General features: G+C 37.1%; 1 protein-coding gene across 3 annotated transcripts in view; it reads right to left on the reverse strand.

The window, feature by feature from the left end:
• The window catches only part of MCTP1 (multiple C2 and transmembrane domain containing 1), a 476,028-nt gene that overhangs the window by 324,490 nt on the left and 139,206 nt on the right, over positions 1-12,332 (reverse strand). Inside the window, exon 1 of one of the 3 annotated variants that reach the window (XM_054688464.1) lies at positions 1,778-1,982. The exons of the other annotated variants lie outside the window; for them this stretch is intronic. Within the exon in view, the coding sequence (XP_054544439.1) occupies positions 1,778-1,834 (57 nt within the window). The 5' untranslated portion in view covers positions 1,835-1,982. Of the gene's footprint in view, positions 1-1,777; positions 1,983-12,332 lie in introns of those variants that run through there. 3 annotated transcript variants of the gene reach the window in all.

A 12,332-nucleotide genomic window follows, 5' to 3' on the forward strand; every position in this document is an offset into this window, starting at 1 on the left:
CCTGACCACTAACCACCTCCTCTCTCCCCTTTCCAGAAGTACAAAGAAGCAGGAAAACAGCCAAAAGATTGAGAAAGCAGTGAGGAAGGAGAAACAAGATGCCCTGATAATCTAATCAGGTAATTACCAGTTGGCTGTAAGATGTCATAAATAATTCAATCCATGTTTAAAATATTATAAAAACTTAATTTTACATTTTATCAGTCCGAATTTGTTTATAATGACAGTTTATATGGTCATTATAATCCCTAATTAAGAATCTGAAATAATACAAAGTGAAATAAGATTGGCTTTTGTCTTGATGTAGATGTTTTCTACTCTATTCTTTTCATTGACATTTCATAATTCACATATAACATATGGAAAAATTCTCAAGCAAAATACTTAACTAACTAGAAGAGCTCCCTCCCTGCCCAGACCCCCCCCCAAAAAAAAAGCTAAGGATGATACATATCTAGCATTAGGATATTCTATTTATAACATCTTGCATTCTAATCTTTTGGGATATGTGCTTCTTCATTATTCAAGATCTCAAAGGCTCTCATAGTGCTAAATCATTTTGTTTTAAATCTACCTTTATCAATACAAAATGTTTGGAATGTTTTGAATATGAAGTAATTTTTAATTTCTCCTTCAAAGAAAAGGAAAACTGTACACTTTCCATCAGTTCATTAACCCCTAATCTTTGCAAAAATATGATTTATTGAATATATCTAATGAAAAGAAATTTCCATACTGTAGTATGAATATAACCATTTTGTAATGGGTATAATTTTGAAATAAGAGTAAAACACTCTGTCAGAAATGCTAGTGGGTCAATTAAGAAGAGAGAAAAAATTCATAATGCCAAATGCCATTAGACATTAAAAACCTTCAATTTCACTACCACCTTATAAATTCACAACCATTGTTCTCAAAATTAAATTAACCTTTTCTATCTCAAAAGGATTCAAAGGTCTTAAGTTGAGTGTCCAGAGTTATGTAGCATCAGATAACACCTTTAACTTTCTTTAAACATTTCTTTAATTAATAATGAAAAAAAAATCTTCTCTCTCACCCTGACTTTTCAGCAGCAAGCTTAATGAATTTGAAAAACAAAGCTCTCAGTCATCTTCTTTTCTAAAGATTGCTCCCTCCATACAATTGATGTATGAGCATTTCCAATAGTAACTGATAAACTTACACCCATTTTAAAAGAAACAGATGAGTCAGAAGTTTATAAATATGGTCCTCTTTCACTTAAATATAAAGCTAAATATGAAAGAGCAAGAGACTTAATTACTTTCTAACTTTTTAATAATTACTGAGACACTTTATTTCAGTAGAGAGATATAATAGTTGAGCTATGATTCTTTAGGATAAAATCCAAGCAGAATCATTTGGATTTTATGCATTTTTGACATTTAACTGAAATCACAGAATAGCCAAAAAAAAAAAAAAAAGATGAAGAAAAGCCAAAACAAACAAACAAAAAACCTCTGGCACCGTTAAGTCTTAACAAAGAAAACCTAAAACGATATAAAACTCCTACAATGTTTCAACATCTTAGGCACCATAGTTTTCATAAAAACCTCTCATAAAAGGAATATCAATCTAATAAATTATTTAGCAAATGGATTCTACTGCTAGTTTAAAATGACTTACATTAGATTCCTCTCAAATGCCACCTTTAAGAGTCTGGATGTAGGTATTTCCTGAGGCATCACCATATACCAAAGCTGCCACATTAATTCAAGGCAACCACAACACAATGAGTAAAACAAAACATGGAACTTACCTTGCTGTAAACAAATGGAAAATTGCAGGCTCTTTTCACTTTGCAGCTATAGAGCATCGTTGATTAGAAAAAAAACAAAACATCTTTCACTCCAGTGAAAGAACTGCACATTCAGACTTGGCTTTCTTTACTGAATCCTGGCAGGAGAGGCTGTGCACCTACAAAGCTAGTAACAGCCGCTTGGCAGAGTGCACTTGCTGCTCAGAACTGCAGCGACTTAGAATGAAAGTAAGAGGAACCCGTGATGTTTAAATACCGTTGCTTCACATTCACAGGATATGACTCAACTCTATCAAACCAGCAGGAGAAGTATCCCCCCACAAAACTGTTCAATTATATAAGATACATCACATCTGGGGTCCTGAAATGTTCACAAACTGAATAATAAAACTTTTACCTGCTAAATCAAACATGCATTTTTAGTAATTAACCTCTTCTCTGTGGCATAGCCACCCATGGAAATGAGAATAATTGCATGGCAAACAGAAAAACTCTCCTGTATGTTCACTGCAGTAAATTAATTTAATGTTATTAAATGTATATGAACTTGCCAATATCTCCTTACAGAGATATAAAAAGAGAGGCACATTAAAATCACTAAAATTCCCACCAGAGTAGAAATAATATGTAAAATAAAACTCTTTTAACAGAACCAGAAGTGGCAATTCTATACAACACAATAGAATTCCCCTCACTCAGTAGAGAATGGAAATAGATCTTTGTGGTTTGTTGTCACTGATTCCCACAGAAACGCTGTCCTACGCTGTCATTACCTTGTGATGCTAGTTCTGCCTACCTCTCCAACTCAGGGTCCTCCTTTATCTGTTTTCTGAATGTTTCTAAAGGAACATGACTAATGACACAACTCCTCTAGTAAATGTGGCAATTTTCTGTACTTTCTTTACCACCCGCTACCTCTTACTTAGCTCTGAGCTGTATTAAGCTTGATCAAACATTGAATTATTATACTTGGACACCTCAATCAATTTTGCAGACTCAGAACTTTGGAGAAAAATTTGCTACATGGCCAAAGACAACATGAGGAAATAAGCATGTGTCAATAAATAGCAAATAGATTGAGAGTATGTGTCAGGACAGTTCAATAGAAATATAAGGTGATATATGTAATAGAAACATATTTTCAGTGTTCACATAAAAAAAAGGTTACGAAGAAACATGCAAAATTATTCTAATAATGTTTCCCCCAATATATCTGAAATTTCAACATGTAGTCAACACAAAAATTATTAATGAAATATTTTATCATTTTTGTACTGCTCTTAGAGATCTGATATTTATCTTACATTTATAGTACAGTTGGACTTGATAGCTACATTCAAGTGTTCAACAGTCATCTATCTTCAATGACTAACATATTGGTCTAGAGTCTGGGATTCATTACTAGTCTTCAGGTTGCAGTTCAAATATTCTCTCTTCACATAGGTCTCCCTTTACCACCTACCTGAAATGACATTTGGTAACAAGTTTCTATCACATGGTCCTTTTTGTTTCCTTCACAGTACATCACAGTCTCATTTGTTTACTTAATTGTGTGGCCCTGAGGGCCTCCCCTGGTGGCACAGAGGTTGAGCGCTGGGCTGCGAAGCTGCTCAAAGCCTCTGCCGCGCCGGTTCGATCCCCAGTCACTGGCCAGGGTCCCACATGGCGCGCAGACCTCTCCTGCCGCCCACTGCTCCCCTCAGCAGTGTATTTCATCAGTCTGCCTGTTCTGTTCAGTCTGCCTTTTCTGTTCCCCGCTCTGGTGAATTCTCTCACCCTCCCGTGCTTCTGACTGGACCCAGTGCTTGTATAAATAAATAAATAAATCTTAAAAAAAAAAAATTATGTGACACTGAATGAGAAAGTAAGAAATTGAGGCCAGGGATCTTGATGTGGTCACCCTTAGCCCCTGGCAAGAAGACCAGTACATAGTAGAATTTGATAAACATAATTTAAGTAAAGACGTAAAATATAGGCAATGTATTAATGTTTGGAAAATAACAGACTATTGAGAAACATGTTTTAAGACTAATTATCTAGTACATCATAGATATGATCTATCATGTCATTGAATTTTTCACAAATGTATTGTGTAACATTGTCCTGAATTGAAAATGTATCTTTTTCTTCATGTTAATGATCTTCAATCTATAACATTTTTTATTTTCATATATAATATTATGTAAAATACTATATAAAACATACAATATTATATAAAACACACTGGTTTTATTTCTCTAGCAAAGATTTAGAAAGGTCCTATAGGAATACTTTGGTGTTTATGATGTGAATGTCTATTTATTAGCATATTAATTAGGATGTCTTTATCACCTATTCATAAAAGTAGGAAATATCTATAAACGTTTAAGGGGCCATTGATTTATTTGTTTGACCAATATATGTGCCTCTTCGTCTTGATTTTTATTTGGCAAATCACCCACTTCTCCCTTCTTCTCAAGTTGGAACAGTAAGAGTCAGTCCTCCCACTTTTGCTGGAATTGGGAAAGAGGTTGTTACATTTATCAAATGTAACCTGGCATTGCTGGTTGACATATTAGATAACATACGAAAAAAGGTTGTTTGAAGATGAGAACAACCAAGAGAAAAACAAAGTCAACGACATGAAAGGCAGATTCTGGAAAACACTACTGTGTTTCCTACATGTCACCATACATTAAATCACATCTGCCCTTGGGCCTCCCCGGTGGTACAAAGAGTTAAAGTCTCAGCACTATGAAGCTACCCCTACAGCATGAGTTCAATCCTCAGCCAGGTAGCTATCCCACATGATGCAGCAGACCTCTGTTGTCTTGACTGCTGCTTCCCTCAGCAGTGTTTTTCGGTCAACCCTGTTCTGCTCCCCACTCTGTCTCTGGTGAATCTTCTCATCTCCCCTCCCTGTTCCTGTAGGCTACACCCTAGCTCTTGTATGCCTAAATAAATAAAATAAATTTTTAAAAAATCACATCAGTCCTTTGATGAAGTGATAGATATACTAGAACACTCACTGAAGAACTGTTCCAGTAAGAAACTGAAAACTTTGTAATGGGTCACAGATATCAGAAGAGTTAAATAAATAATAGGTAAGCCATAGTAACAAATATTATCTAACTATATAAAGAATTAGGTTTTCGAGGTGCACTGACATCCAAGTCTCCCTAAAAGACATTAAATTGAAATAACGTGCTGCAGAAAGGCATAATATCCCAGTTATGGGTGCATGAACTTTAATATGCAAATAAATATCAAAGGACCCAGATGACAGCAAAGCCTTCATGGTCAAGTGGTTATGTCTTGGAGAAACTTAAAATGACAGTGTTATGGGGGACAAAGAGATTCAATATTTTTGCTCAGATTATTACCTATTGCATACCTCTTAAAAATTAAAATAGGGCCTCCCCGGTGGCGCAGCGATTGAGTGCTGGGTTGCGAAGCTGCCCGCAGCCTCTGCGGCGCCGGTTCGATCCCCGGCTGCTCCCCGGCCACCAGAGGAGGGTCCCACATGGCGCGCAGACCTCTCCTGCCGCCCGCTGCTCCCCTCAGCAGTGTACTTCGGTCCTTCTGCCTGCTCTGCTCCCTGCTCTGGCTCTGGTGAATTCTCTCACCCTCCCGCGCTTCTGACTGTACCCAGTGCATGTATAAACAAAACAAACAAATAAATAAATAAAACATGTCTCTATTAAAAAAATTTAAAAAAAATACAAAAAAAAAAAAAATTAAAATAAACTCATATATTCTTTGGGCAATTTGAGAAGAGACTTACTTCTTAGGATAATAAAATTTGGTATTTTATATCTACATATTTATTACATTATTCTCACTCTAACTGGATTACTGTTATTGTTATTTTTATCCAACCCATTCTATCCATTTTTTTTCTATGTATTTTCTGATACATAGAAATCAGAAATCAGTCTGGGTAGAGAACATGCCAAGATATGTCAACAGTGCTAATGAGTGCAAAAAGTTGGAAACAGACTGTGAGCCATATTAGAATCTCCAATGCACCTTATAACATTGCATGGTCTTTGAATTTTTTTTTTTCCTTGACATTCTCTCTTTCATTGACTTGGTTGTTTGTTTTTATTGACACTTTGGTTTTTCTTATTACACAGGTTGTTTCTAATTTATTGTTAAAATGCTCTAATTCTTTTATATGTGTGAGGATAGCTTTAAAGATGGATACTGAAGAATGGAATTAAAGGGTCTCTATAGTTTTACCTTAATTAGATATTGCCAACTTGCATCCCAACATAGCCTATTTACAATTCAACCAGCAACATATGAGAGTTTTTGTCATACTTAATTCTTGCAGGAAATCTCTATAACAGATTATTTCAGAGTCTTGATATTCTGACATTTTTGCCATTTGTTTGTGACTAGAACAGAACCTACATGCTTTAATTTGAGTTTCCCTGTCTACTCTTGTGGTTGAACATCTTACATCATAAAAACACAGCTTGGATTTATTCAGCTGTCAATATAGGAACAGACAAATATTTATAATAATGTTTTATATTAGCTCAGTTAGTCTTGGATCAGAGCAAATAAACTTATTATCAGTTCACTGAAAACATCTCATTTCTGAATCAGACACAATTACCTTCCAAACTGACATAAAATTTGAACTTCTTGTTCTTTTGGCTTGGTCTAGTCCTCAAAGATCTTCACTTTATCTTAGCTTTGCTCAAACCACCTCAGATTTTTGTGTTACCTAAGATTCCACAGTATTCTCTTCTTAAATTGGACAGCTAAGATGCTGAGAATGAAGCAGGAATCAGGGTCCTTGTGAGTGTTAACATAGTTAATCAGACTTGGTATCGATACAATGCTGACAAATGGATGAATTTGTTAGGTAGTGTGTACGGCTCTTTTTTTTTTTAATGGGCATTTTAACAGGTATATTCTTTATTTTTTTTCTTTTTCTTTTTTTAACATTTATCATTTTTTACATTTTTTAATGTATGGCTATATTTTTTCTCATAGCTCCCTTATCCTAGTAACTTAAACTTTCAATGGTGCCTGCTGACTTTTGCCTTCCATTCTCCTTGCTTCCACTTAAATTCTTAATATTATGCCAAATTTGCTTCAGATTTTCTGGAAGGAATAAAATATGACTCATACAATCAGGGCCCATAGATGCTCCTGCCAATCTGTATCATTCTTTCTCTCCAAAGGTAAACATTCTCCAGGGTTATCTTTTATGGGCCCCCAACATTATTTTATGCTTATATTAAATATGTGTCTATCCACAAATAAGATATTGATTTATAAAAATGAATTTTTTTAAAGATTTATTTATTTTTATACAAGAACTGGGGTACAGGCCAGAGGCTCAGGAGGGTGAGAGGATTCTCCACAGACAGAGTAGGAAACAGAACAGGCAGATTGACCGAAGTAAACTGCTGAGGGGAGCAGAGGGCACAACTGGAGAGGTCTGCCGCACCATGTGGGTTTCTTCCTGGCCAGCTGGGAATCGAACCCGTGCTGCAGAGGCTGCGGACAGCTTCACAGTGCTGCTTTCAACCTGCTGTACCACCAGGGAGGTCCCAAGCGTAGTATATTTTTAAATATTTTTTTGATTTTATCTTCTTTGGATTTACATGTAGTTCTTCATGATGTATTCTTTTTACATGCTGTATAACATTCCAATTCGTGTATCCATTCTCCCATTGACACACACTTGGGTTGTTTCTAATTTACTGTTAAAATGTTCTAATTCTTATATATATGGAAGAATAGCTTTAAAGATGGATACCCAGGGATGGAATTAAAGGGTCTACATGGTTTTCCCTTTATTAGATGTTACCAACCCACACCCCAACCTAATAGACTATTTAGAATGCAACCAGAAATATATGAGAGTTTTTGTCACTTGATTATTGCGGGAAGTTTCTACAATGTTGATATTTCAGAGTCTTGATAGAAATTCTGACCTTTTTTTTGCCATTTGTTTATGATTAGAATAGAATCTAGATGCTTTAATTTGAGTTTCACTGTTTACTATGTGGTTGAGCATCTTACATCATCATCATCATTACCATCATTGGCCTTTTTGTAGTTTTTGTGTAGTTTTTCCCTTATTTATTTTCACTAAGTTTTATATAGCACAATTCTCCTTTTTCAATAATTATATGAGTCACAGTACCATGTGTGGTTTGTATTATAATTGCTATTTGTTTATTATTTTGCAATTTATGGTTTATTATTAAAAGTTTACCTTCTGCAATTATTAATATTTCACAAGTCTAAACTATGGGTGAAAATTAAGTCATTATTCCTGAAGCATCCCCAACAATATTGTCAGATTGAATATTTAAAGTGAAACTGAAAATTCCTATTTTCTTTTTTTTTAAGATTTATTTATTTATGCATACAAGAGCTGGGATATAGGCCAGAGATGCAGGGTGTGAGAGGATCCACCAGAGACAGAGTGGGGAACAGAACAGGCAGACTGACTGAAATACACTGCTGAGGGGAGCAGCAGACAAGATAGGAGAGGTCTGCCTCGCCATGTGGGTTTCTCCCTGGCTGGCCGGGGATCGAACTCTTGCTGCAGAGGCTGTGGATTGCTTCATAGTGCAGTGCTTAACCCCTTGCACTACCAGGGAGGCCTGAAAACCCCTATTTTCAATGAACAGTCCACTTCATCATTTATTGAAGACCTGCTCTGTGCCTCACAATCAAGAAATATACAGTCTAATTGAGTAAAAATGTTGTAAGCAGATTATGATAATGGCAACCATGATTATGTTGATGAAGATAATGATGAAATGCAGGAGTGACTATATGCCAGAGACTGTGTTATCTCAGTAATTAATTTAATAATAGTCTAAATAATATGGAGTAAATGTTATTGTAAGGTATATGTGTGTGTATATAAATACACATAAATAACATGCTTTGAGGGGCCTCCCTGGTGGCGCAAGGCATTAAGCACAGCACTGTGAAGCTGTCCACAACCTCTGCAGCATAAGTTTGTTCCCTGGACCGGCCAGGGAGCTACCCACATGGCACAGCAGACCTCTCCTGTCTCGCCTACTGACTGCTACCTTCAGCAGTGTATCAGTCAGTCTGCCTGTTCTGTTCCCCACTCTGTCTCTGGTGAATCATCTCACCCCCCACACCTATGACCTGCACCCCAGTTCTCATATGCATAAATAAATAAATCTTTAAAAAAAATTGGGCCTCCCCGGTCGCGCAGCGGTTGAGTGCTGGGTTGTGAAGATGCCCGCAGCCTCTGCAGTGCCGGTTCGTTCACCGACTGCTCCCCGGCCAGCGGAGGAGGATCCCACATGGTGCGCAGACCTCTCCTGCCGCCCGCTGCTCCCCTCAGCAGTGTATTTCGTTGGTCTGCCTGTTCTGTTCCCCCTCTGGTGAATTCTCTCACCCTACCGCACTTCTGACTGTACCCAGTGTTTGTATAAATAAATAAATAAATAAATCTTTAAAAAAAAAAAAAACTTTCTTTAAAAAATAAATAAATAAATAAATAACATGCTTTGAAAACAGAGAGATTATGTTATTACTTTCAAGATATAAAGTGGTCAAACTTGAGCCAGTATGGACCTGTGAGAGACAGCAAGACCTAGCACTGACATTTGTATTTCTCAACCAGATAGGTTTTCCCAAGCATATCATTTAGGAATTAATTATGATTTACTTAGAAAATTCATAAAAGTTAAGGGACAGCTATTCCTTTGAAAATAATGCTTCTTTAGAAGACACGTTGGTTTTTACAATGATCACATGACATTTTCTCCATTCATTAGAGACAGAGATTTCTCTTTTAAGTCAATAGTTCTTAGGAATTGTAACAAATGGCAGTTACTTTCTACATCAGATTATTAATAATTTATAACATTGAAGTAACAAGTAAAGAAACCGCATGATAAATACTTTCGTAAACAAAGCATTCAAATTTACCTCTTTTATAAAGATAGATGTTCACATTTGTTTGTTTCTTTTGGTATAGGTAATATTGATAGCCTCCAAAAGTACAGAATACTACCCAGGAGAAAGAACGCTCTTGAGCTAGAAATACAGAAGGGCGGTCAGCAGTATTATGCATTTCCTGAGGAAAGATTAAGGGTATCCACTTCCTTGAAGCTATGAACTTTACACTTCAGTCTTCATGACACTGTAACCCTCTAAGACTTACAAACTACACTGTATTTTCAGGACTTGGGGTGATAGTGAATGAGTCTGGAAATGAGAAAATAAATCTGATAATTTAACTTTGAAATAAATATGCAGGTCAGAAGATAAACAAAGGAACTTCAATTGTTAGAACGACACAATCAATTATCTAGCAGCATATATATATATACCTTATATATTATCTAGAGGTAATGAAAACATGTCATGGACCTAGTGGGGACCATGTGAACTGAACAAAGGGCAGGGTTCTTCTGCCTCTTATAGGAGGAACAGTCTCTACTCATCTGCAGAGAACTGATACAGTGCAGAAAGCATCTATGAAGACAAAATCTCCAAATTTTTCATGAGTGGTTAGAAATCTGGGTGGTTATGTGAACACTCCTGATTTTTAAATCAGAGCCTCTATATAGTATAAAGATACAAACAAAAGTGTTGAACACCAGGGCCTCCCTGGTGGCACAAGGGGTTAAGATACAACCTATGAAGCTATCCACAGCCTCTGCAGCACAAGTTCCATCCCCCGGCTGGCCAGGGAACAACCCACATGGTGCAGCAGACCTCTCATGTCTCGTCTGCTGCTCCCCTCAGCAGTGTACTTCAGTCAATCTGCCTGTCCTCCTGCCCACTCTGTCTCTGGTGAATCCTCTCGGCCCCCACACCTCTGACCTGCACCCCAGCTCTTGTATGCATAAATAAATAAATTTTTTTAAAAAAAGTTTTCAACACCAGATGTACCTGTACACCAGGGACAGTGTTGGATGCTTAGGCATAACAACCTGATTGAATGTACTGGCTCTACCGATAGACATAGTCCAGACAGAGAGCAGTATAAGCAGCCTCACCAGCAGGCTTAGGCAGTGGGCATTCAAACACTGAGAGGGTGCTCTGGGCTGGTAGCAAGTCCTTCCGGTTGCATATCTGCCTCTCTAATTCCATTAAATTCATGAGTCTGAGAAAAACTGTCCTTCTGAGTCCACATTCACCAAAATACTTTCTCTTTAGAATTTAGTATTCTGTCTGCATGCCTGCAGAAGAACTTGCTGGAAAATTGAGGAAAAACTCAGCAGGTCTGTCTCTCATTATAAATTAATAGATCAACAGCTTGTTGAGGCATGTAGCCTGCCTACAAGCCCAAAATGGACAGCATGAGGGAGAACATGAGCCACTAGACCCCAGCAGTTTCACTTCTTGTTGTAAAAGAAAACATTGGCATTCTGATGCTGTACATTAGTCGTATGAGGTTTGTTAATATGAGCCCAGTTCTGAGGGACAGATGGTCTCTGGAACTGCTGACAAGTGTGGTTTCTGGGCCCACAAGGCTTTGGGCCAGACCACAGATAGTGGCAATTTCCTAAAACAAGTCCATCCTCCATGGCCTCTTAGGAATTTTAGCAATTTATCTTACAGCCTCAATTACCTTCACTCTGCCCTGTTGGCCACCCCCTTCAAAGGATCTCTATCTGCTTCTGTGAAAATCCAGAAATGACCTGGATGTCTGAACTGAAGAATTAAAGCCTCCCCATAGAAAGGAACAGGAAGCTCACAGAAATTGAAATATGTGTTTGTAATCATCGGTGCTAGGAGACACAGTGTTACATGCTCGCCATATACCATCCCATTAAATCCTCAGAAACTGAAGCACACTACTTTCAGCAGTTGTTCAAATTTGCAAGGAGGAAACCGAGGCTTAAGGAGGTTAAGTAATGTGACTGCATCTACACAGCCAGCAAGTGTTGGGGTTGGGATTAGGTCTTCACACTCCAACACCACAGTGTTGTCTGCATACTAACATATTTTTGAAACACCCCACAAACATTTTGTACTTATTATATGCTAGGCATTGATCGAATTATTTTACCAATCTAACTAATTTATTCCTCATAATAACCTTATGAAATGGGCACTAAAATATCCCTTATCTGATAAGGAAACCAAGGCAACAAGAAGCTAAGTAACTTGTCCAAGATTATACAGCTAGTGGGCAGCATGGGTAGGGTTGAAGCCCTGGCAGTCAGACAGCAGAGTGCATGCTCTCAGACTCTGGGCTATTCACAATATTGCCTAGAAAGAATTGAAGAAGAGCCCCATTTTAAATGTTCATTTCCGTTTTACTGTAAGAATGATTTTCAGGAGGATGGTTAAAAACATAAAGAAATCTCTTAATACAACATGTCTCTTTATTATGAAAACTATGTTTCTTTTGTATTTAAGAACTACATAGCAAGTAACTGCCATAAAAACTACAGACCTGGATATAATTGCTCTTAGAAGATGCATCCAAGGAAGAAGATGCATTTAAGTCTGCATCTCTTTTCCTCATTATTACAGAGAGAGTGAATGAAATGAATGCTTTTCAATTCTGGATTTATAAATCCTGGGAGGTAATGATAGGAAT

This window comes from Talpa occidentalis, unplaced genomic scaffold (assembly GCF_014898055.3).
Source record: "Talpa occidentalis isolate TD23 unplaced genomic scaffold, MPIMG_talOcc4v2.1 talOcc4.6, whole genome shotgun sequence".
Lineage (NCBI taxonomy): Eukaryota > Metazoa > Chordata > Mammalia > Eulipotyphla > Talpidae > Talpa > Talpa occidentalis.